General features: G+C 36.7%; 1 protein-coding gene across 2 annotated transcripts in view; it reads right to left on the bottom strand.

The window, feature by feature from the left end:
- Positions 1-24,409, bottom strand: part of LOC6040743 (glutamate receptor 1) — a 293,386-nt gene that overhangs the window by 92,006 nt on the left and 176,971 nt on the right. For both annotated transcript variants that reach the window (XM_038260942.1, XM_038260943.1), the window contains exon 3: positions 23,563-23,820. In XM_038260942.1, the coding sequence (XP_038116870.1) occupies positions 23,563-23,820 (258 nt within the window). The remainder of the gene's footprint in view (positions 1-23,562; positions 23,821-24,409) is intronic.

The following is a 24,409-nucleotide window of genomic DNA, read 5'->3' as shown; positions in this document are numbered from 1 at the left end:
AGACAGCTCGCAAATGTGCTCTTCAACGCGGAAGTAAGCTTTTGTTTTTTTTTCAAATGTAGAATGTATGTAGGTTAGTATGAAGCATAACAACATCAGAAACCCCACGAGTAAAATAAACACAAAGTACAAAACGAAGCAAAAAAAAAAAAGAAAAAAAAAACTTTGCGAAAAGTTTTACGAATTGCATAACGAGATGCAATAAGATTCCATTTAATACCAGCTACTGGGGCTGCATACGAAATTATCACGTTTTTACACCATCTGAGCTAAATAAGCTCAGCGAAACGGACACGTGGAAGACACGACCCCAAAGGCAACGTGGTAACCACTGCCGGCACCCCGACTCAAAAAGCAAAAAAAAAAAACAGAAAAAAACGTTGCCTTTTAATGCTCACATAAAATCAGCATTATCATGTCTGATGAGTTTCGTGTGTTGCAGCTTCTCGTCTTGCCAAGGGAAAATGAAAAAAGCTCCCCCCCCCCAAAGCTCTGTGGTTGGAGCTTTTTTTTGTGTGTGCCTCCTGCGACCACAAAACGAAAAAGTCCAAACTCTCGCATCACAGGAAAATCATTCCAAAGCAACGGGGCCACGCTGATGGCCCTGGAATTGTGTTTATAAAATCAACTTTTATCCTATTTAGGTTGAGATTATAGCGAGCGAGCGCGGAGATGGCGCGGGGAGCTTTTTTTTGTTTGGGTGAACGCCATTTTTTTTGGCACAGAGTGGAAGCTTGTCAGGATGGTGGACTGTGCAGGATGTGCAGGAAGTGTTCCTCCTAGGATTTTGCTACTTTTTCGTCCCATTTCTGGTTTGTTTTTGTCGATGTATGCGAAGGCATAGGTGTTGTCGATTGAAGTAGATTATTTATTTTAAATGAGTTAAGGTGAGACAACAATGACAAGTGTTAGATTTAATCAGCCTTTTGAATAAATATTTAAGCTTAATTTTTTCTGGTGTTGAAGAATGGTTTTGTTGTTGGTATGAAAAAGATTTTTTAGAAAATTAAATGATACACCGAAAATGAATTCCCGATTTTTTATTCCCCTTTTTAGAAAAGTGGGGAAGTGGACTCCATTAAAAAGATTAAACATATCTTTATTTCAAGCTTAAGTTAGAAAAAATTTTGGCCAAAAATAATTACAGAATGCTCTATAAATTGGAACAGTTATGTTTCTGTTAGTTTGACAAACATTGATGAAGTCAGGAAAAAATTGTTCTTAGACTCACGTCTTATTCCGAACTGATAAATAATTCAAGCATTTTTAACTTGTTCTTTTATTGGCCTAATACAATGTAAATCTGATCATTTTCCACATTTGGAAAAAATGCATTTTTTCGTAAAAATTTTGTTTTTGGTCTCCAGTATTTTTTATAAAAATATTGTGTTTAATTTGGTACTAAGACTTTTTGAAAAAAAAAAGATTTTTTGGAATTTTCAAACAAACAGTCCTCAAAAAATTCGTTTCAATGCAAATTTGCAATCGAATTTGTATTTATAATGTGTTTGATTAGGTGCAGCGTTATCAAGTAAAAATTATTTTAGAAAGAATTTTATAAAAAATGATTAGTTTTTTCGTAGTTTGGAAACATTCCAACATCAGCAAAACAAATTTTCGAGAAGCTTAAAAAATGTCCTACATTTTTATTTTCAGTTTAGCTAAGTTAATAAGTTTATAAGTGTGAATAAATTGGACCGTGCACTGGACTCACAGTTCAGGAGCTGTTGGTTATAATTAGGACTAGTGATTTTTTTTGCGATTTCATGGAAGCCGCGTAATCCGTGAAATTCGCCTTTGGCCGTGAAATTTGGTAAATACCGTGAAATGCCGTGTTATTATTTCTTCAGCATAATCAAGAGACCACATAGATTTTTAATATATCCCTGTTAAATTTATATTTTAACAGATTAAATTTATAATATCTAAATAAAAATAGGAAAGCTAAATCATAAACGCTGTTCATGAAATATTTTGTGTAAGAGGGTTAAACTTGGTATTTTAAGCAACTGCTATCTTTTTCATTCATTTTCTTGTTCACAGTTATTCTTAAATAACACATTTTTGTGTTAGTTTTAGGCATTTTTTAAGGTACCGTGAAATAGCCGTAAAAATCCAATATTTTGCCGCGTAATTCCAAAAAAATTGCCGTGAAAAATCACTACCCCGAGTTTTAATCCCAGGGCAGCGAAGTCATTGTAGTTAGTAGTCAACAGCTATCATGTCAACATCGTATTTTTTGTTGTTGTTAATCGGACCTGCTTTTTGCTGAGGTATAGGCTCTTGAAGCATAAAATGGAAGGAATATAATATTTCAACTGAAAACATCTGGGAAACTATTAATTCAATTTTCAATGTTTAAATTCTTGGAAATTTGCATTACAAAACAAAAAAAAAGAAACAGATTTTTTTTTAATATTCCAAAATATAAAATGCATATAACTTGAAACGGTACACTTTTTCATTAATTTTCGATGGAACATTTTATTTTACATCTTAAAATGAATTTATAATGAATTGAATTTTAAATATGTATGACCTGATTTTCTATGTTTTCCGAAAAATAAGACCGATGCAAATATTTTTCAATGTTTTTGTGGGGTCAAAAAATTAAACATATGGGTAATTCTCCGCCAACTCACACAGCAGTTGCCCCGACCCCTCTTCGATTTGCGTGAAACTTTGTCCTTAGGGGTTATTTTTGTCCCTGATCACGAATCCGAGGTCTGTTTTTTGATATCTCGTGACGGAGGGGCGGAAAGGGTGGAAAATGGGAGAATTTTTAAATCTTTTTTAGTGTTTTTTTCGATGAAAAATACGTTTTTTCGAAATTCTGAGTACGCCATCAAATAGGGCGTCTAATTTTACTTAAAAGTCCCTCTGACTCCAAATTTCTATCTCATCACCGTTTCAGGCTGCAAATTATTGAAAAACACCTCTTTTTTCGCATGTTCAAAAATGGAAGGGGTCGTACCGCCCATCCGTCACGAGATATCAAAAAACGGACCTCGGATTCGTGATCAGGGACAAAAGTTACCCCTCAGGACAAAGTTCCACGCAAATCGAAGAGGGGTCGGGGCAACTTTTCCCGATTTCGTGTGAGTTGGTAGAGAATTACCCAATGCCAACAATAAAATAAACACATTAAAACTTCGGTCGAGGTTTTAACATTTCAGTGAAAAATATTAGACTTTTGTTTAAGGGACCATCCATAAACCACGTGGACACCTTAAAGGGAGGAGGGGGGGGGGGGGGGTATGGCGATTGTCCACGGTCCATACAAAAAAGATTTTTTTTTTGTATGGACAAATAACTCTTCCAATCACGCTTAAAAAATAATCATCAACGCAAGAAAATGCTTTTTAATTGTTTGTAGTTGATTGAACGTCTACTTCAATTGAAATTACGTTATTATTATTGTATTATTAATTTGGAAAGGAGATGTTTTCTGGCCTCTAATTTTTCGTGTAAATATTTAAGGGTAACGGGAGGGGGTGAGGTCGTGGAGGATGGAAAAACGATTGATGCAAATCGCCTCTCTTGGCAAATAGAATACTTTGAAGGGAATTACTAGTATTCTTATCTGTCATAAAAAAATGCCAAGAAGAAATGTGATTGACACAACTTGATACCATTTCATTAGGACGTCCAATTGTCCCGGGTTTTGAATTTCCCGGGAAACGGGAAAAATATCAGAACATTATGCAAAAATATTGGCTTAAACAGTTGTCTTAATTCGTTACTATTGTCCTAATTTATTCCAGATGACGATGCTTGATGAAAAATAATTTAATAATTTTTCGAGTTTAAAATCATCACTAAACGTTAAAATTTATAAAACAAATAAAATTTAACGGGAAATATTTAAAGCACTAGGCATTTGCGGATCCGTTCATTTAAATTTTTATAATTTTCCCTTATAAGTCAAATAAACGTTGATATGTTCCGTATAGAAATTTGCTAATGCTTTAAAATTCTTTTCGATTACAAAGTATTTAACTGATTCATCTTTTTCCACAACCAAATCTGGGTTTCCAGACCAAAATTTGATTTTTTTAAATCAATTTCGGGAATCCCAAAATCCGGGAAAATCCCGGTATTTTTGTACCGGGAATTCCCGGGATGGACGCACTACATTTCATAACAATTGATGTTATGCTTTTAATTGGAATAACCAGTTCCACTCAGTTCTCATTTATTAATATTACAACCTGAATTATTTCTGTAGATAATTCTGGTTGCATTAATGTTAACTTTTATTTATTGGGAGGGCTAAAATTAATGATTTATTATGCGGTCTTTTCATACAAACCAATTATATTTTGTTTTCCATTAACCTAGGGATTCATTGAAAACAATATTTTATTTTAAAAAGGGTGGGAAAAGTAAAATATGAAAATGAATTTGTAAGAAATGTTTTCTTATTTCTCTACATTTAGGGAAGACACTAAATTTCACTGTTTAATTACATTGCAAAACTTTAGACAGAAACATAATTGCAAGCTTCTTATAACGTTTTTAAGTTTTATATTAAATGTTTTTGCCGCAATGTCGATTTTTTTGTGATTTTATTGATGTGTTGAAGTTAAAATGTTTTTTTTTATTTAATTTAAAAATAAAACTCTTTCTAATCTAATCTAATCTAATCTAATCTAACCCTATCGCAGCCAGTCTTTCGAGGGCATCCTGGAGAATGCCTTAGGTTGATTAACGCCTAGCATCTTCTTGTCATTTTTAACATTTGCAGTGCCCCATTGCATTAAATTGCATTGAAACATCGTAAACGTTAAAGCGGCCAGGCCTACTGCGTAAAGTTTACCGCAAAGATGATTCGTTGAATTGGATTGAATTTGAGCATAAATGATCAAACAACAACACAGTTCTGAATCTACAGGGAGGAAGAAACGTGGGGATCTCCCGCTCACGTTCCCGTTTGTTTAGGCAATGAATCGTTGGGAGCACCATGCTAAGAAGTTTTGGTGCTCCGGGACCCTCATGGATGGGACATCGTATTTCCACGAATGCCCTGGACACTATATGCCGTGGTTATAGCGCCACAACTCGCTCACTGTTGGTAGATTAGATAATATTAATTAAAAAGTAATGACATAGATCACCAATATCTGGTGAGTATATAAAATTAAAAAGCTAAACTTTTTTTGCTCAAATGTGTGCACGTGTAATCATTCTATATTGCAAAAAAAAATAATCAGACTCACCTTTAAGAAAACTGCTGAGTTTAAACATCTGAAAAGGAAAGGCATACCTGAGGAGGAACACAACCCTCTTGAACCCCTACCGTTCAGATTCCAGTGTAGAAGAGACACTGTCGCAATCTCTCCCTCCAGTGCCAGCAGGCACCTACTGTCGTGTAAGTCTTGTGGTCCAGGGGACGGCACGCCTTCAAGTTCTGGAGGTCATTCAGTAGGGCCTGCAGCTCGGTCAACTTGGTGCCATTCTCCATCACATCCAGATGGGCGTAAAACTCTTCCGCGTTGATGATGGTCGTCGGATTCGTGTGCACCACGCAACCAACTTTGGGCTCGTTCCTAGTGAAGCGTCTGGTCGCGGGTTCACCCGTCCTGATCTTTGGCCACGAACAGGAGCTTGCCGCACGAAACCTTAAAGCAAACCTCTAGCGCCGATTCGTAGTGCGAAAAAATCTGGAACGCAACCCATCGTGGCCTTCATGGCGTTCGTCATGCCAGCGGTTCCTCGTACAGCACGTCCAACTGCTCCTGAGTCAGTGTTTTCACCAAGATCCTATACTCTATCATTCACTTCTCCGTGCCTCTTTCACGCCACTGACCTGCCCACTGGGCCACTGGCCTAATCAAAAATGTTCGCGTTGGTCCAAAAACTTGAGAAAACCTTTTTTCCTTAAAACTTATCGTAAAAAGAAAAAAAACGACAGCAGAAAAAACACGTCTGCCAACACGCCCCTTAATTTAAAAATAAAACTCTTTTGAAAAAAACTACATTTTGTTATCCTTGTGATCAATACGTTAATTGTTGCATCAAGTAGACGAAAATCTATTTTACTCCTAATCTGACGAAAGCAACCAAGATAGTAAGATGCTAGATATGTAGATTTTTAAAGTTAGATCATTTAGTTTGCAATGGTTTCGTACCAAAAACGATGTTTGATGCCTAGATGCCAATTAATTCCTCAACTTTTGTGTGAAGTATTTCTTTTAAGAAGTGAGGAAGGCACCAACCACATAGGTGGATTAAGTAAGTTTTCATTGTAAGTTTTTGATAACAATGAAAATCTATTTGTCGACCCAAGACATCATGTAAAATGTTTTAAAAGTAATTAAATAATGTTCTCTTTATTAAGGAACACAAATTGTACATTCCAAGTCCCCCTCTTTCCATGACCTTCCCTCGCTACTGGTGCACCCATCTCTTTCATAGGTCACATCTCGCAAACTTTTCCCCGCGGTGAAACATTGCATGTTCCCATCCCAAACTCAACCCCGTACGTCTAGCGGGGGGGACTCTGCGTTAAAAATTAAAATTCATTCTCATAGCGCTCTCCACGTTTTACGGGATTCGCCCGTTCGAGATCGCTTCTACTTTGTGCAGCTGGCAGAACACACTGGGACAGACAAACTCTCCCTGCGTCAGCGGAAATTAAGTGATTTAGTTTGAACTTTATCGCAATGATGGGTGGCATGCAACCGAGCTTTGTTTGTGTTGCAAAAATTAGTTCTCTGAGTTGGATTCATCTTTTTAAATGCTGTTTTTACTAACTAACGTACCATAACTAATCCACTCGTTAGTACAAAGCTCAGTAAGGTGATGTTAGAAGTACTAACTGAGTCTTGAAAGGGTTGTGAGCCGTGTTTGGATTGCGAGAAAATACTGCTGGAGCAAATCTGCATTTCTTAGATGTGAAGTAGTTTTTCAAGTAGGCTCAAGTAGAAAGCCTCCTCTTTGTTAGCGTGTCTTGATTACCTTGATAGAGAATGTTTCTTTAAACTCAGATATTTACATACAAACACACAAGAGCCACAAAGCTTATGTGTTCTTTTCAAAGCGTGAGAGAATTTTAAATTGATGAGAATAAAATTACAACCGATTTGAAAAAATCTTTGACAACAATTTGAAAAACGATTGACTTTGTTTGAGTAAAATATTCACAAAAACCATCCCCAAGCGTCCTTTAACGTCTCGGTATTTCTCTGAAGAGCCCTCAAATGAAATGGCAAAAAGCACTGCTCGCTTTCGAGTGAAACCCCATCCAAACCATCACCTTTGCTAAACAAGATTTTCCCCTCTACAAAAGGCACAAAACAAATGGAACGAAGCTTTGGTTGCACCAACACTCTCTGCCCAATGTGCTCACGTGCTACACTGTAGCGACAAATACAAAGTAATTGTACGAAACAAATCCCACCGTGTATCTCTGCTGCAACTCAAAAGCTGAGCTTTTCCCTGTTTGTTGACGTTAGTCTTCTTGTCTTGAAAAACGTTTGCCAACCACTTCTTTCTCCCTTTGGGGAGGGGTTAACATGGGGTTGGCTGTCAATTGTTGCACAAATGTAAAACTGCACGGTGCGCCGAAAATAGAGATGTATTAGTGACAGGGCTGCTTCACATTGAGTTGTTGAGCTTGGATCAACTTTCATTAAACTACCCTATAGTAAACTCACAGTCCTTGCATTTGTTCCAGAGCTCTTTCTGAAGCATAGTTCGCCCCCACCCCCCTCATTTTCCCAACAGCAGTAAATGATATACCTTAGTTTTTCCCGTGTGTCACACCAAAGTGGGTGCAAAAGTAGGTTTTTGTGTGCTGGTGCAAATTATAAGGCCCAGAGACTAAAGAAGTCGAGGGAGAGCGAATGTGTGCACCGACATATGCCTCCGGGACACTTCCTGTCACTTGAGCTGACATCCCTGAGCAGTCAGGAAAGAGAGAGGGAATGCTGCTGGTGCTTCATGGTTCTGTGAACTTTGTTTCGAAATGTGGAATTTTAAACTGGGTCACATTGGTTTGAAGTTATTTCGTCCAGAATGTAATGTCCAACCACAAACACACACACACACACAGTGATCCTCACCGAAAGTTATTTCAAACTCAACTACTTTGTAGGGACGGTCATTCATCAACGGGGCCGGACACAGAAAAAACTTTGCGGAAAGTGATATCAAACCGCTGCTGAGAGCAGAGCGCATTACTTGTCTGGTGTTTTCCTTTCATCAGCAAAGTTTCGACCGCTTTCTGCTGGATCCCCAAGGAGTGATTGACAGACACGCAAGGACATCAGCGACGGATGTGTCGTCCTAGGTGGACGTAGTTGGTAGCCGGTTCGTATCGATGACAGTGTTGCAGGACACGCTCGGTGACCTAATTTTTTTTGTGCGATTTAGGTTCAGACTTTTGGGATTAGGACTACTAAAATTTTTGGCGTTGCAGTGGTTTTGAAACTAGTCGGAATTTGATTTCGACTGATTTCAATAAAAAAAAAAGATATTTGGTTCACATAGAAATTGAGCTTGATCAGTATGATTTGTGTTTAAATTTAGACCATTACACATATTTTTCTTGAGTTCAATAGATCAACATAAAAAAATAACAAGAAGTTATTAATTTCTTTTATTTTCGCTGATAGCTTGAATTCAGTTATTATGATCTAAAGATCTAGTAAATTAATGAATGAGGGATTTCACTCATTAATGGGTAATTCTCCGCCAACTCACACAGCAGTTGCCCCGAACCCTCTTCGATTTGCGTGAAACTCTGTCCTAAGGGGTAACTTTTGTCCCTGATCACGAATCCGAGGTCCGTTTTTTGATATCTCGTGACGGAGGGCGGTACGACCCTTCCATTTTTGAACATGTGAAAAAAGAGGTGTTTTTCAATAATTTGCAGCCTGAAACGGTGATGAGATAGAAATTTGGTGTCAAAGGGACTTTTATGTAAAATTAGACGCCCGATTTGATGGCGTACACAGAATTCCGAATAAACGTATTTTTCATCGAAAAAAACACTAAAAAAGTTTTAAAAATTCTCCCATTTTCCGTTACTCGACTGTAAAATTTTTGGAACATGTCATTTTATGGGAAATTTAATGTACTTTTCGAATCTACATTGTCCCAGAAGGGTCATTTTTCATTTAGAACAAAATTTTTCATTTTAAAATTTCGTGTTTTTCTAACTTTGCAGGGTTATTTTTTAGAGTGTAACAATGTTCTACAAAATTGTAGAGCAGACAATTACAAAAATTTTGATTTATAGACATAAGGGGTTTGCTTATAAACATCACGAGTTATCGCGATTTTACGAAAAAAAGTTTTAAAAAGTTGGTCGTCATCGATCATGGCCATTCATGGTCACCCGCGACAGACACGGACGACGAAACAAAGAGAAACGCAAAAAGTAACTTTTTCAAAACTTTTTTTCGTAAAATCGCGATAACTCGTAATGTTTATAAGCAAACCTCTTATGTCTATATATCAAAATTTTTGTAATTGTCTGCTCTACAACTTTGTAGAACATTGTTACACTCTAAAAAATAACCCTGCAAAGTTAGAAAAAACACGAAATTTTAAAATGAAAAATTTTGTTCTAAATGAAAAATGACCCTTCTGGGACAATGTAGATTCGAAAAGTACATTAAATTTCCCATAAAATGACATGTTCCAAAAATTTTTACAGTCGAGTAACGGAAAATGGGAGAATTTTTAAAACTTTTTTAGTGTTTTTTTCGATGAAAAATACGTTTATTCGGAATTCTGAGTACGCCATCAAATCGGGCGTCTAATTTTACATAAAAGTCCCTTTGACACCAAATTTCTATCTCATCACCGTTTCAGGCTGCAAATTGTTGAAAAACACCTCTTTTTCGCATGTTCAAAAATGGAAGGGTCGTACCGCCCTCCGTCACGAGATATCAAAAAACGGACCTCGGTTTCGTGATCAGGGACAAAAGTTACCCCTTAGGACAAAGTTTCACGCAAATCGAAGAGGGGTCGGGGCAACTTTTCCCGATTTCGTGTGAGTTGGTAGAGAATTACCCTAATACGAAATTTGAGTTATGGATAAAATCCAAAACCTGTGCATGTTATTTCAATAATCCTTACAGCAAAATGTTTGCTTGAATCTTTAATTGTTTGGTAGAATATTTACTACATCCAAAGTTAAAGAACGAGAGGATAGTCCTCACGAAAAGAAACGTGAGGAAAGTGCTATTTTGCGTGAGTATAGTCCTCTCGCGTGTTCATTCGTTCATTGGAACAGTTCATCCTATTGAGTGGCTTATATGGATAAAAGACCGCCATTTAATCACCGAACCATGGTGGCCTATACGGCAAAGGTACGGTTCAATATGCCGAAGGTCTTGGGTTTGAGTCTCGGAACCGGTACTTTTTTTTATAAATGAACTTTTTTTGAAGATGAACCCATGAGTAAAGTACTCTCGCTAATTTCGGGATTTATCCTCTCAGTCCGCACACAGTACAATTTTAGTACCGGATCGTGCTCTTTATCCTCTCGTATGCCGATGTCCAGTTCTGGGTGTATAGCAACTAGAGTTGGGCAAAAAAAGAGTGAGCCGCTTGATGAGCCAGTTCACAAAAAAGAGCGAACGAAACATGGCTCGCAAAAAAAGAGCCGCGATTCTTTTTGAATCTCCAGTTTTTTGAAAAGATAGTTCCAAGATGTTATGATTTTAGACCATTGTCTATTTTAATGTTTAAATATATCATTAATTGAATTTCCATCAAATTGTAGCATAAAATTTGTTTTTGAGGAAAAAAAAATTAAATTTATTTTTTTTCATGTACTCAAATTACTCTGAAAGTGAATGATTTTCTGAACAAAAAAAATCATTGCACAACTGATCGGAAGACAAAAAAAAAACAATTACTAAAAATTTGAGCGTTTCAAAATGATTCACCTGAAATATTTTGCCGAAAAACTTCTAAATAACCGTATCTTAATTTCTCATATCCAATTTTACTGTGGCATTTATAGACCTTTTGATTGAATAAGAATGTAGAAAGGAATTCGCAGAGCATCTAAAAACAAAACATCAAAAATAACAACATTCTTTAAAAAAGTCTTTTCATTTTTTTTCTTTTTTGAAAATGAGCGAAAGAGACGTTCAAAAGAGTGGCTCATTTTGAAGAGCGAGCGAAAATGAGCGGCTCCTAAAAAAGAGCGGGTTTGAGCATTTCTAATAGTAACAATTCAAAAATCATGTTTACCATTAATAAAAGTGTGATATTTTAAGCTCATACTTTTGCCTTCCTCACTGAGGTAAGGCTATAATCCTGCTCTAAAATTGAGCTTTTTATTAAAAGCTCGAAAACCCACCTTGATGTATACATATCGACTCAGAATCGAAAACTAAAAAAATGTCTGTGTGTATGTGTGTGTGTGTGTATGTGTGTGTGTATGTGTGTGTGTATGTGTGTGTGTATGTGACCAATAATGTCACTCAGTTTTCTCAGCACTGGCTGAACCGATTTTGACCAAATCAGTCGCATTAGACTTGGTTTAGGGTCCCATACGGTGCTATTGAATTGTTTGAAGTTTCGATAAGTAGTTCAAAAGTTATGTATAAAAATGTGTTTTCGCATATTTTCGGAAGATGAATAAATGGCAGTAAACTGAACCAAACATCATCATGTTATACATCGTTATTTAGGTAATTGAAAGACCTTTCCAACGAGTCCACAACATTGAAGATCTGGCAACCCTGTCTCGAGTTATAACCACTGAAGTGATATTTATGTACTTTTTTGTAGCCGGATCTCATTTAAATGTGTGTAAACAATGTCCGGATCCATCATCCGACCCATCGTTGGTTAAGTAATTAAAAGACCTTTCCAACGAATCTACAACATTGATGATCTGGCAACCCTGTCTCGAGTTATGATCACTTAAGTGATATATATGTACTTTTTTGTAGCCGGATCTCACTTAAATGTATGTAAACAACATCCGGATCCATCATCCGACCCATCGTTGGTTAGGTAATTAAAAGATCTTTCCAACGAGTCCTAAACATTGAATATCTGGCAACCCTGTCTCGAGTTCTGACCACTTAAGTGATATTTATGTACTTTTTTTGTAGCCGGATCTCACTTTAATGTATGTAAACAATGTCCGGATCCATCATCCGACCCATCTTTGATAAGGTAATCGAGATACCTTTCCAACGAGTCCACAACATTGAAGATCTGGCAACCCTGCCTCGAGTTATGACCACTTATGAGCCTTTGAGTGATATGTGTGTTTTTTTGGATCAAATTTGTGTCCAAATCCATCATATTACATATCACCCATTGTTGGAAAAGAGTGAGGAAGGCACCAACCACAGGTGGATTAAGTTAGTTTTTTTTTGTTTAGGATACTTTTGAATCATAATTAAAGAATAATTTTTAAACTTCAATTTTGGGCCAAATAAAATTAACGACCCCACTTTGTATTTCTCTCCATGCCACATCGTTTCGCCTAAATTGATCCTAAATTCTCGGTTTCAATGCAGAGATAATTTAAAACGAGGTTTTCTAGAATTCGATGAAGGTCGTTTTTGCAAAACATAGTGATATCAAACCTTCTTTGTTACATTTGAATGGACTTTTTAAGCACTTTATAATGTGCCAGAGAGATCCTTGACTGATTCCATGTTTTCTCCTAAATATACGGTGAACACAAATGAACTCAATTTCGACAAATTCAGAATTCAACTTCAAAGATGGACAACCCAGAAAAACATGATTCCGATCTTAATCACTCAAGAATTCGTTGTTTGTCACATGAAATAGACTTCTCAAAAACTGCATATTTTTTAACATGTTTTAGTATATCAATTCAACTTTTCAGCTAAGAAAAACTATGAACCCATTATGTTTGCCCAATTTTATGAATTTATTAGAAAATTATGAGAGCTTAGAAAAGGTTAAAAATAATTAAAAGTCGATTAAAATAAAAATGTATTGTTTTGATTTTTTACCATAACATTCGAAAATTGATACTGATAGGTGAGATGATTTCCTTGGAAATCGGTCATTTTTTTTTTGCTGAGACTTTTTAGAGGCCGGATCTCATATATTTCGGCCTAATAAAGAATTGTAAATAAGCCAATTTAATTGTGTTTAATCAACAATTTAATATTGTGAAAAATTTAGGAACATTTCTTAGCTTTTCAAAAATATTTTTTGCAATTCCTTTATTCAACATTTTGCAGCAAAAAGAATCACAATCAAATAGTGGTCAAAGGCTTGTAAGAAATTGGACTAACTTTCCAAAAAAAACTATACTGAAAGAAAAAAATACGCAACTTCTATAAGATTTTTATATTTTTTTCGTTCAAATTTTTTGAGGAAATAGCCTAAGCCGTAACAAAAACACTTCCAAAAAAATACAAAACATTTCAAACTTTTCGATAATATTTTTTGGCAATTCCTTTATTCAACATTTTACAGCACAAAAATCACAATTTATTTCCAATCGATTTCGACTTTTCTGATACCGATTTCAATAAAACTTTGTGGACATGTTGTCATAGGCTTACAGAATCCATTTTCCTGTATATGGAGTTAGATGCACTCAAAAATTGACATTTGAGAAGGGCGTATGTAGTTCGTAATTTGAAAATTACTGTATTTCGAAGCCGTTGCATCGTATCAAAAAGTGGTCAAAGATTTGTAGGAAATTGGACTAACTTTCTTAAAAAACTATACTGAAAGAAAAAATACGCAACTACTATAAGATTTTTCGATTTCCAAGTTTATAAGTTAAGTTTTAGGTAATGTTACGATTTTTTTCGTTCAAATTTTTTGAGGAAATAGCCCAAGGTGTAACAAAAACAATTTAAAAAATACAAAATCATTTAGTAGTTCAGTGGATGATAGTAACCTGGATAGTAAATTAGCTTAAGTCATCAAAAAAACGAGTTATTTTGAAAAGAAGTCGCTAAAAATATTTTCGAGACTACAAAATCAAGCCGGTCAAATAGAAATTGCCAAAAATCAAAAAGAAAAAAAATCTATTTTTTCAACAGCTTTATTTTTATAACTGCTATAACTTCACAATCATTGCACTTAAGACAATGGTCAATATGGAGACTTTAATATAAAATTGTCTAGAAATTCGATTTTTCGGCTTCGAGATACAGCAATAATTAAATTACGAATTACAAAAATATTTAAAACACTTATTCCCCTTCTTAAATGTGATTATCGAGTGAAACTGACTCCAAATATACAAAATTGACTTACATAAGCGTAGGATAACATGCCTATTTGACATGGAATTGTTCTTACATAAAAATTGAAAAGTGGCCCAAGACCCCCCATTGATATTTATTGTATTGTTTTGTTTTTTCAGGTACACAATACTAAAGGGGGTTTACAATACAAAAACGTAAGGTATGGCAGAAGTTATTTTGCATTGTTTTAGAAAAGCTATCTTGCATGTAGGGGAAATTCTCGTATCTTTGGCAGGTTGAGCTCTCGCTCCTAACTCCATCCAATTTGCTGATTTTCACTATTTAAACAACTAATTTTGCAAAACTTTTGGTAGAAACTTGCTTGCTCACTTCTTATTGAGCTATTTATCACTCGATTTCAGTTGAAAACGCTTTTAATTAGCTTTAATTGCATGTCAAAGTTCTGACCTGCCAACATTAGAGGCACGCTGGAATTAGATGCTGTTCCCCTACTGAAAAAAACATTGCTGCAATAACACTTTTTAGTACAAAAGTTATCTTGCAGCGATGTTCTTTTTTTTATAAAATCACAAGAAAACTTCAGCTCGTTTTCTACAAGATTACTTTAGTTCGATTTTTGTAAAATAAAAAAAGACGTAAGAGAACTTTCTGCAAAATAACTTGAACTCAATTTCTGTAAGATAACTTTACATAAAATGACTCCAGCTCGATTTCTGAAGTTATCTTCAAGGGTCCTGATTGCTCCAAAAAGACTCATTCACTCGCTATCACAAATCGAACGCGAAGAAATACTGCTCAGACCGTTTCCTATCGTTTGTCACTTCCACACCGATCGCCACTGAAAACTCTCTCTTTGCTCTCGCTCTCACTTCAATCGGGTAGTTATGTCGCTCAATCGCTTAGTTGAAATAGTTTGCGATGGGCTTTGTTTTGATTATTTATTAAACTGCTCAAAATCACTGTTTCAAGAATGTTTTGCAATTTTGTTGATAACACAACATCAAATTTGAATGCAATTTCCACCTTGTCATATACAAATTTACGGCAAACTGTGGTAGCGCAGGCCAGAAGAGCGCCGAGCTCGTATTTTTCAGATTTTCTCCTCTCTGAACGTATTCGCTTGTGACTTGGGTCGACGGACGAAGTAGGCTGGGTGAAGCGATTGAGCAAGACGCTGACAGCTAGCGGGTACGCGCTTTAGTAGGCAAAGATTCACTCGGCGATGAGCGAGTGCTTTCTGATCTTTGAACCGATCTTACAAAAATCTAGCTGAAGTTATCTTGCAAACATCGAACTGAAGTATTCTCGCTGAACACTGCCAAAAAACAAATCCAAATAATTACACTGAACAGAAACAGTGACGTAGACAAAAACCATGCCGGCAATTAAAAACAAAACAATTTGCTACATTCCTCGAAATTGACGTTAAACATGTCATTATGCCGAATGCAGGAACGTTCGTTTGTTTGTCTTGTATTAGGAGCCAAATCAAGTTACACTGATTATAGAAGCTGCAATTTAACAACTGTCAGCGACAGTTTTCCAAACAAGTAAGTCCGTCAATTACTTTTCTGAACCGACAACGTTACGCCACTGATGTATTTCGGATGGTTAATGTGGATTGGAAACTACTCGTTAGAATTAGGTTTAACTCTGCAGCTAACTCATTCTATACAAATGGCAAATTTTTATTGTTTAAATTAGTATTATTTGAGTTTTTTTTTAAATAATATTTTTAACATTAACATTTTGGAACATTCTGAGTTAATACAATTTAATGTATTCAAGTGCAATTTAAAAATAGAAAAAAATATATTTGCCGCAAAAGAGTGATCTTTTCCCACATATTCTATCAAAAGTGTTTGAAAGCCTCTGAACTTTATTTCAAAAATGAACCAAACAGTCCCCCAGAAAAAAAATCAAATTCGCGATTGATTGATCGATTTTCAACACACTCGGCGGTTATCGCAAAGTCAGCGCCGGAGAAAATAGTGTCCGTATGAGCGCACCCCGGGGGTGCGGAAATTGGGCGGCACCAGCTCCCCTGGTTGATTAATGAACCTGCTGGTGTAGGTTCTGGGGGTGCGGACACGTCCTTGTTTGCACGTGCGACGGTGGGAACATTGTCGACGTCGTTGGCGTTGGTTCTGGTCGATAAAATTCATGATATTTCCAAAATGTTGTTCTGAATTGTTTGATTTTTCTTGTTGATATAGGTTTTGAAGACCGCAGATAATCGTGAAAACAGCTGAAAAGTGTGGATGTTTGTGTTTGGAACCAGATATCTGGTTGACATGAGGTCACATTTGTACCATTACTCGAAACTCTTTGTCGCTTACCAGCTTTTTACCCGGAAAAGGTCGTCTCGATTTATCTTGAAGGAGTTGTACCATTTCACTGGGAGCTTAAGAGGGGGGCACGTGGCTCTTGAACTACATTCTATACCATGTGGCAGAACGGGCACGTGCCGTCCACTTGCTCATGAGTACGTACCACTAGCAGTTGACGCCCCGAGCCTCATAGAAAATGTCGTGCAAGAGGACAAATGCAGTGACGTTTCTTTCAAGAATTATTTTTAAGACAAAAATACACAAAACAATTTGACTTGTGCAGAACCGTGGAGAACTTCTAATTAAAGCTTACACTCAACAGCTTATTAAAACAATGTTAATCTTGTTCAGTAAAGACCCAGCTGGAGGCTGCACCAGAGAAATGCAGTCACAATGTAACCAGCTGCAGCAGCAGCAGCAGCAGCAAACGGTGAAACAAGATGATTGCCTTCTAAGCTCTTCAACCACGACAAGTCCTGTTCTAATTTGCTCCGAACGCAACCTGAGGCAACCTCCGGGCTGGTAGATTACCTCGTTACTCCCAGAGTTGTGCATCATCAGAAGTAGCAGCAGGTGAGGAACCCGGGTTGTGATGGAATTATTGCTAGAGCATTTGTCTGCTTCGTTAACGACGAGTTGGAAGCAAAGTTCTCTGGGAAATTGAGATATTCTAACAACTGTTCAAGCTCCTACAAATTAAACAAATAGCATATTAAAATTTGCAAACTGCTCATCTTCACACTGCCAGAGTGAATAGAGTCGTCAACCTTTTCTCTGTGGCATTCCCCCTCACCCTCCTCTGGTATTGCCCTGAAGCCTCCTCGATGTGAAGTGGAAAAATCTTGATGAAACTAAATGTTTCCCAAGATTTACGAGCGTTTGTACAAGAGCAGAGTGTTATGGGAAGCCCGGGGATGTGTCGCAATATGCTCCCGGCAAAGGATTCCCGGGGAAGCAATGCATCTCTGTCATTGTAGTCAACGAATTATGGCCTCGGCACAAACACATACACACACACACACACACACACACACACATCAGCAGACAGAAAGACATATATACATACGAAGCGACAAAGAGTTACGCCAGAAGATGAGCCCTGAAGGAAGCAACGCATAGTTGCCAGTATCATAATCATTGTCCTCTTCAAAACCTTCCTCTTCTCTCTTGGTGAAATGAGGAAAGCACTGATCCGTTGAAATTACACACTAGTTAACCTTTTGATGACAGTTTAAAATTAAAATTTAAAAAATAACCATATTTCCAAATTCCAGATGTGTTCTCTAAAAACAAACTAATTTTTCAGAACTCAAAATCTGTACCACTCTTAATGATTCCATGGGTCGTCAAAGGTTCTCGACTGCTTCTGAGGGACCACTTTTCATATTCATCAACAGCTGAATGCCGGAAAGGTTGACAGGCTGGCGGCAAATAAACCGTGCGTTATGGGCTCTGCAACGAAGCGTGAGCGAAATCCGAGCTAAGGCTGAGCTGAGCTACTATGCTACATGCCTAGAAGTCATCAAGACAGTGCGCTGCCGTTTTACGGCGATATGATGTATACGCCATTTTGGACATTTTCAATTTTATTGTACAGTCTGATAAAGAATCTTAAAAGCTACCTCCTGACGAAAGAATTTTTCAAAAAACTGCTCTGGGGCCCATTTAATTGAGCAAACAAACAATGATGTATACGCCAATTTTACTCATCATGATGTATGTATACATTGAGAATTGATAGAAGTCAAATTCAATACTGTTTGAATGTTGATTTGAGGTTTTGGGACCAAATCAAGATTGGACAATATTTTATTACATTATTTCGATTTAATTCTTAAGGGAACGTCCATTAGGCATCATCCATAAAGTACGTCACGTTCTGAGGGAAGAGGGGGTTTTGAGAAAGCGTGACGTTGCGTGTTACAAGCATAGGGAAATCGTGACAAAGGGGGGTGGAGTAAATTTTGACTGATTTTAATGTGACGTACTTAATGGATGACACCTTATCCACATCCACGTAGAGACTTTTTTGAAAATTCTAGACCAACCCACCTCCCTTGCTGACAATTGTTCATGCAAAAAATGTGTTAATGGAGCATAAACAATCGCTAAGGGAGCGTTATTTTATTACGTAACGCAAAAAATCTGATGTTTAGACCCCCCCCCCCCTCGTAACAAAATTTCTATACAAATTTTAAAAATTTTGTATGGAGCGTAACACGGCCTCCGACCCCTCTCCCCTCAACTGCTTTACGTAATAAATGAACGCTCCCTAATACCTTCCCCCCCCCCCTAAAATTATCCACGTGGACAATGCATTACGGGATCCACTCAGCTATCAAAATAGCTGGCACAAAAAATAAAGCCAGCTTTGATCGAGCAATGTATACATACATCATTGGGCAGGAAAAGTAGTGATTTTTTATTGCTATTTTTACGGCCAAATGATGTTTGTGCTTTAAAAACGTAGAGAATAGGAAAAAACAAGAAATTTTGTAGGGGCCACATTTTTATTGTACTTTTTAAAAGTTTCTACAGAGCAGACCTAAAATTAGTCTTTTTAAATTGAAAAAATGAACAAAAACAGAAAATCGTGTCTACAGCAAAATCACCTCAATGGCGTATACATCATATCGCCGTAAAACGGCAGGCTGCGGTGCATGATTATTTTTCACGCTTCGTGTGACGTTCGCTGGAGTAACTGTACGGTGGTGTGCCGGGTTGTTAAAATAATAAATAACTCGCTCTACAGCATTGCCTTGGTGTTCTCGACTGCGAGATTCCTACTCGAAACCGAAGGCTTGATTGTTGAGGCTATTGCAAACCTCTTTTTTATACCTAAGCTTCCATCCACCCCGGGATTCGAACTGACGACCTTTGGATTGTTAGTCCAACTGCCTACCAGCGACTCCACCGAGGCAGGACCAACATTTGGTCAACATTTGGTCCCCTCGCTTTGCTTTTTGTTCAGTCCAGTTAGTGAGCCGCATTCGGTGACTACGTTTTAAGTTCAGTTACAGAACAAGTACTGTAGATGAATCCAATAATCCCAAGAGAGTACAAGTGGAATGCAAGTTGAATTTCAGAACTATACAATATTGCATGCAAGATGCGGGTGCATTTGAAATTGAATATTCATTTCCTCACTAAAAAAAAACCTGGGTGACTATATAGAATTCATCCGATAAAAGACCGATTGCGTTAGGGAGCGTTCTTTTATTACGTAACGCAGTAGGGGGGGAGGGGGGGTCGGAGGCCGTGTTACGCTCCATACAAAATTTTTAAAATTTGTATGGAAATTTTGTTACGAGGGGGGGTAGGGGGTCTAAAAGTCCGATTTTTCGCGTTACGTAATAAAAGAACGCTCCCTTATGTCACTGAGTCGAAATAGTTTGCGATTGGCTTTGTTTTACTTTTTGTTTTAAATCCATGTTATCAAAAATGTTTTGCAATTTTGTTGATACCACGACAGCAAAGACACATTTACAAGCAATTTCCATCATGACAAATACAAATTTGTGGCAAACTGTGGTAGCGCAGGCCAAAAGAGCGTCGAGCTGGTAGTTTTTTTTTTTGATTCCCTTCTATTAAATTCAATCTGAATAACTCACAATCGATTTTACATTTTTGTATCGCGCAATTTGGAATAAAATTTGCAATAGCTTGATAAATCTTTGGATCAATCAAAATAAGTTAATTCGCTAAACTCAGCAAAAGTCCGAGCATATGAGAATTCTTCTTTTTCGCAAGTAAGGTAAAAATTGGATTGAAAATATGTTTTTGTCTAACTTCTCCAATAAATCTAATCTTTTGATTTTTGTTAATTTATTTTTTGAAACAATTGAAATTGAATTCACAGTTTCTTAAAGAATTGTTGACGTTTTTTATATTTAGATATTTAACCTTGAATGAAATAACCAAGGGGAATGCTAAAGACCGCCATCTTGGGTGATTGAGATTGACAACGAACGCATTCTGCGCACAGTGAAAAAAAAATTCTTTTTTTAATAATTCGATTTTTGTTATAAGAATTATTGTGATAAAAGTCAAATTACACAGTAATTAAGTTAAACGTTTCATGTGATAAAAGTACAACTTTAAATGAGGTCATCGGCCCGATGTGTGCTTAATAATCTCAACTTTAGAAGTTTATTTTGCAAATAAATTGATAAAACTCACCTCACAAACATACGCTAACTTTTAAACGTACATTGCGGTAAAATTTTACATAAAAACAATAATTACTTTATTTCCATTTTATGCCTGCAGTTTTTGTACTGTTTTTTACAGTGCGCAGTTGCTTTGTTTTGGTTCCGTAACGAACAGCTGTTCTTTTGTGCTGGAGCTGAAGTTGACATTTCCCTTTTGTTCTGGTGCCGAAGTTGACAGCTTGTGTTGGCTACGGGCGAGCTGCCTGTAGTGAGATATAGATGTCGCCCCCCTGGAAATAACACTGAGAAGAGAAATTCTCTACGAAATCGGTTCTTTTTTTTAATTTTATTGTTTAATTTTTTTAATCCACCTGAAACTTTTTTGGTATGCCCAAAGAAGCCATTTTGCATCATTAGTTTGTCCATATAATTTTCCATATAAATTTGGCAGCTGTACATACAAACATGATATATGAAAATTCAAAAATCTGTATCTTTTGAAGAAATTTTTTGATCGATTTGAAGTCTTCGGTAAAGTTGTAGGTATGGGTAAGGACTACACTGAAAAAAAGATACATGGTAAAAAAATTGTGGTGAATTTTATTTCACTTTTTGTCACTAAAACTTGATTTGCCAAAAAACTCTTTTTTTTATTTGCTGATATGCCAACTTTTCAGAAATTTTCAGATTGTGCAAAAAATCTTTGACTGATTTTTACAATTTATAATCAATACCGATTTTTTTTTCAAAAAATCGAAATATTGGTCGCGAATATTTTTAAACTCTATTTTTCGATGTAAAATTTGCAATTAAAAAGAACTTTAGAGAAATTTTGATAAAGTGCACCGTTTTCAAGTTATACCCATTTTTGGTAACTTTTTTGAAAACAGTCACAGTTTTTTTTAAATGAGTACCCATGTTAGCGCATTTTTGAAAAAAATATTTTTGAAAAGCTGAGAATATTCTCTATATTTTTTTCATTTTTGAACTTTGTTGATACGACCTTTAATTGCTGAGATATTGACATGCAATGGTTTTAAAACAGGAAATTGATGTTTTCTAAGTTTAATTTAAAATATGAAACATTCGTGAAATTTGCCGATCTTTTCGATATTTTTTTTTTAATTTATTTTAAATCAAGGCTCACATTTCAAAAAAGCGAAATTTAAAATGTTTGACCATTTTGAAATGCTAGTCTGTTTTTTTTGGATATCAAGTCATAATGATAATAAAAATAAAAAATCACCAATTTTTTCACCGTGTATCATTTTTTTAGTGGAGTCCTTATCCATTCCTACAACGAATCTACTTGGGATTTTGTTAGTGGGTTAGGGTAATAGTCAGGATTCATCATAGAAGATGATGATGTGACTCAAAAATCAATAAGATTTGTTTAGGCCGTTGCAAATATTTTTCAAAGTTTATGTCGCCCTCCCCTTCAAAGTTGGCCTGAATAATCAGGAGGCAAAAAAAATTTTTTTTTGAAAAACTTCAAAATGTCAATGACAATTAAAGTTTAATCAACTGAAAACCAGTTAAATTGCTTCTTTGCTGCGTTTATAATCAGATTTAGCATGTTTTAACTCCATTGAAAACATTTTAAATTTTCATGAAAAATATTTTCAAAACTAATGATTGGAAAGTGTTTACCTTGTATCATTTTTTTCAGTGTAGTCCTTACCCATACCTACAACTTTGCCGAAGACACCAAAGCGATCAAAAAAAAAAAAATCCTTCAAAAGATTTTTGAATTTTCATGTATCATTTGTATTGAAAATTATACGGACAAAATTATGATGCAACATGGCTTCTTTGGGCATACCAAATGTTTCAGTTGGATTAAAAAATACAAAAATAAAAAACCGATTTCTCAGCACGATCACGAAGACCAAACAGGGAAAAAATACACGGATTGCAATGCACTGCTTCCTTATTGAAATATTGGCCACTGTTTGCCACAGTAATTGTTGGAGCTATTGAATGCCTCTATGCCACTGACATGACATAACGTCTAGGGGACTTTTTCTAAAGGTCTCATATGCCATGCGTTCTCCATGCTGGATAAAAAAAACGAAGTGGAGATTTTGTTCTCCGAGAAAATCTCGTTGAATTAGGAGTTCTACTACACAGCTAAAAAAGTAGTAATCCAACTGCGTGTAAAAGGCCTTGGTGTAAAATAAATATTGCATTATGTTATGCAATTTTATGTGATTTTACACCCTGAAATGTGTAGCCCATCAGTATGGGAAACCTGCTTGACCGTTTATCCTAACGGCTTTTCATCGGGCTGATGGCCGAATCGGCTAAGGCGCCAGTCCTTACTGTGGTCGGTGTGAATCCCGTCGGTTGCAACTTTTTTTTTGTGTTTGCAAAAATTGTACATGCAGTGTGTAATATTAAGTTTCTATTTTGACGAGATGATGTGAATGTTTTTGCATGCGATTTTACCATCGGATTTTTTGCTGTGTACAAATGAAATTAAAATTAGTGTTTCAAAAGCAAAAAAACTTAATCACAAAATTCCATCCACTACAAAATACAACATTTTTCTCTTTAACGTTAAACACACACACACACACACACACACACACACACACACACACACACACACACACACACACACACACACAAACTCAATGCTGCACATGTTCGCAGCCGCCATGATGGATTAGTCGGGGCGAGAATTTAATTTAATATTTTATCACCCCACAGGCAAATACTTCCGACATCCCGGAGAAAGGAAGGTTGGGGGGGGGGCGTTATCGTTGCAGGAATTCCGGGGTCACGGGCTTACATCAGGGCACGGCGACACAGATTCTCGCTCGTGTCGCGCGCGCAAATTTCATCAAAATAACATTATCTGTGATAAAATCAGAGCTGGGCCCGGGTCCTTACCGTCGTGCGAGTCGTACATGTAGATGATCCGGTCCCAGCCGTAGTAGCGCACCGTGTCGATGATGGCCTGGTAGTAGTCCGGCCGCATGCTGATGGCAAAGTCGAGCGCCCCGGACGACGGCTGCAGGACCTTCTCCGGGAACCAGGGCGTGACGAACGGCATCTGGAACGTGTTGCTGTACGAGTGCAGCGTGTCGAACGAGTCCGGCGAGACGGCGCCGAGCATCGCGAACACGCCGCGCGAAAATTGATTACAGACTGCGGGGAGGATGGGAAAGGAGAGAAGAAGAAGAAGAAAAGTTGTGAAAATCTTACAAGAAAAAGACGACGAAGATTGAGGAGGAAATTATTTGATGAAATTACACAGTGCGAAGGGATGGCATGTTGTGACTTGATTTTGGCACCTCCCATCATTTTGGAACTGCAAGCATTTATTTTAATTAGCTCAAGCCATTCCGGAAACTGAAGTAATTAAAATGGATTTTGTTTATGTTACGAGTCATGGTAGGAAAATTACTATTTTGATTCGTAGGAAAATCACGCCGATGGAATTTAGTATGAACTTAATTTAAAATCAAAGTTAGTTTATTTTTAAGATGCAATTCAGCGATTCCAGGTCAAACTCAAATTCAAATTAGGCATGTTAGTTGCTCCTCTCCGAAAAAGGGTGGTTCAAAAATGGCGTTTTTGTCGATTTTCGCAAAAAAAACCTTTTTTGAATGTTTCTGGCACGGTTGAACCAATGTTAGAGCGCCACAATTCAAAAGAAAGGTTAGGTTAGCTTCTTTAGAAAAAAATATATTGAGGTTCAAAAAACCTAGCTGAACAGTTGAAAAGATCCTATGAA

Source organism: Culex quinquefasciatus, chromosome 3 (genome assembly GCF_015732765.1).
Source record: "Culex quinquefasciatus strain JHB chromosome 3, VPISU_Cqui_1.0_pri_paternal, whole genome shotgun sequence".
In the NCBI taxonomy this organism is placed as follows: Eukaryota; Metazoa; Arthropoda; class Insecta; order Diptera; family Culicidae; genus Culex; species Culex quinquefasciatus.
Note: the sequence above shows the minus strand (reverse complement) of the source record. Positions and strands in the feature narration are given on the sequence as shown.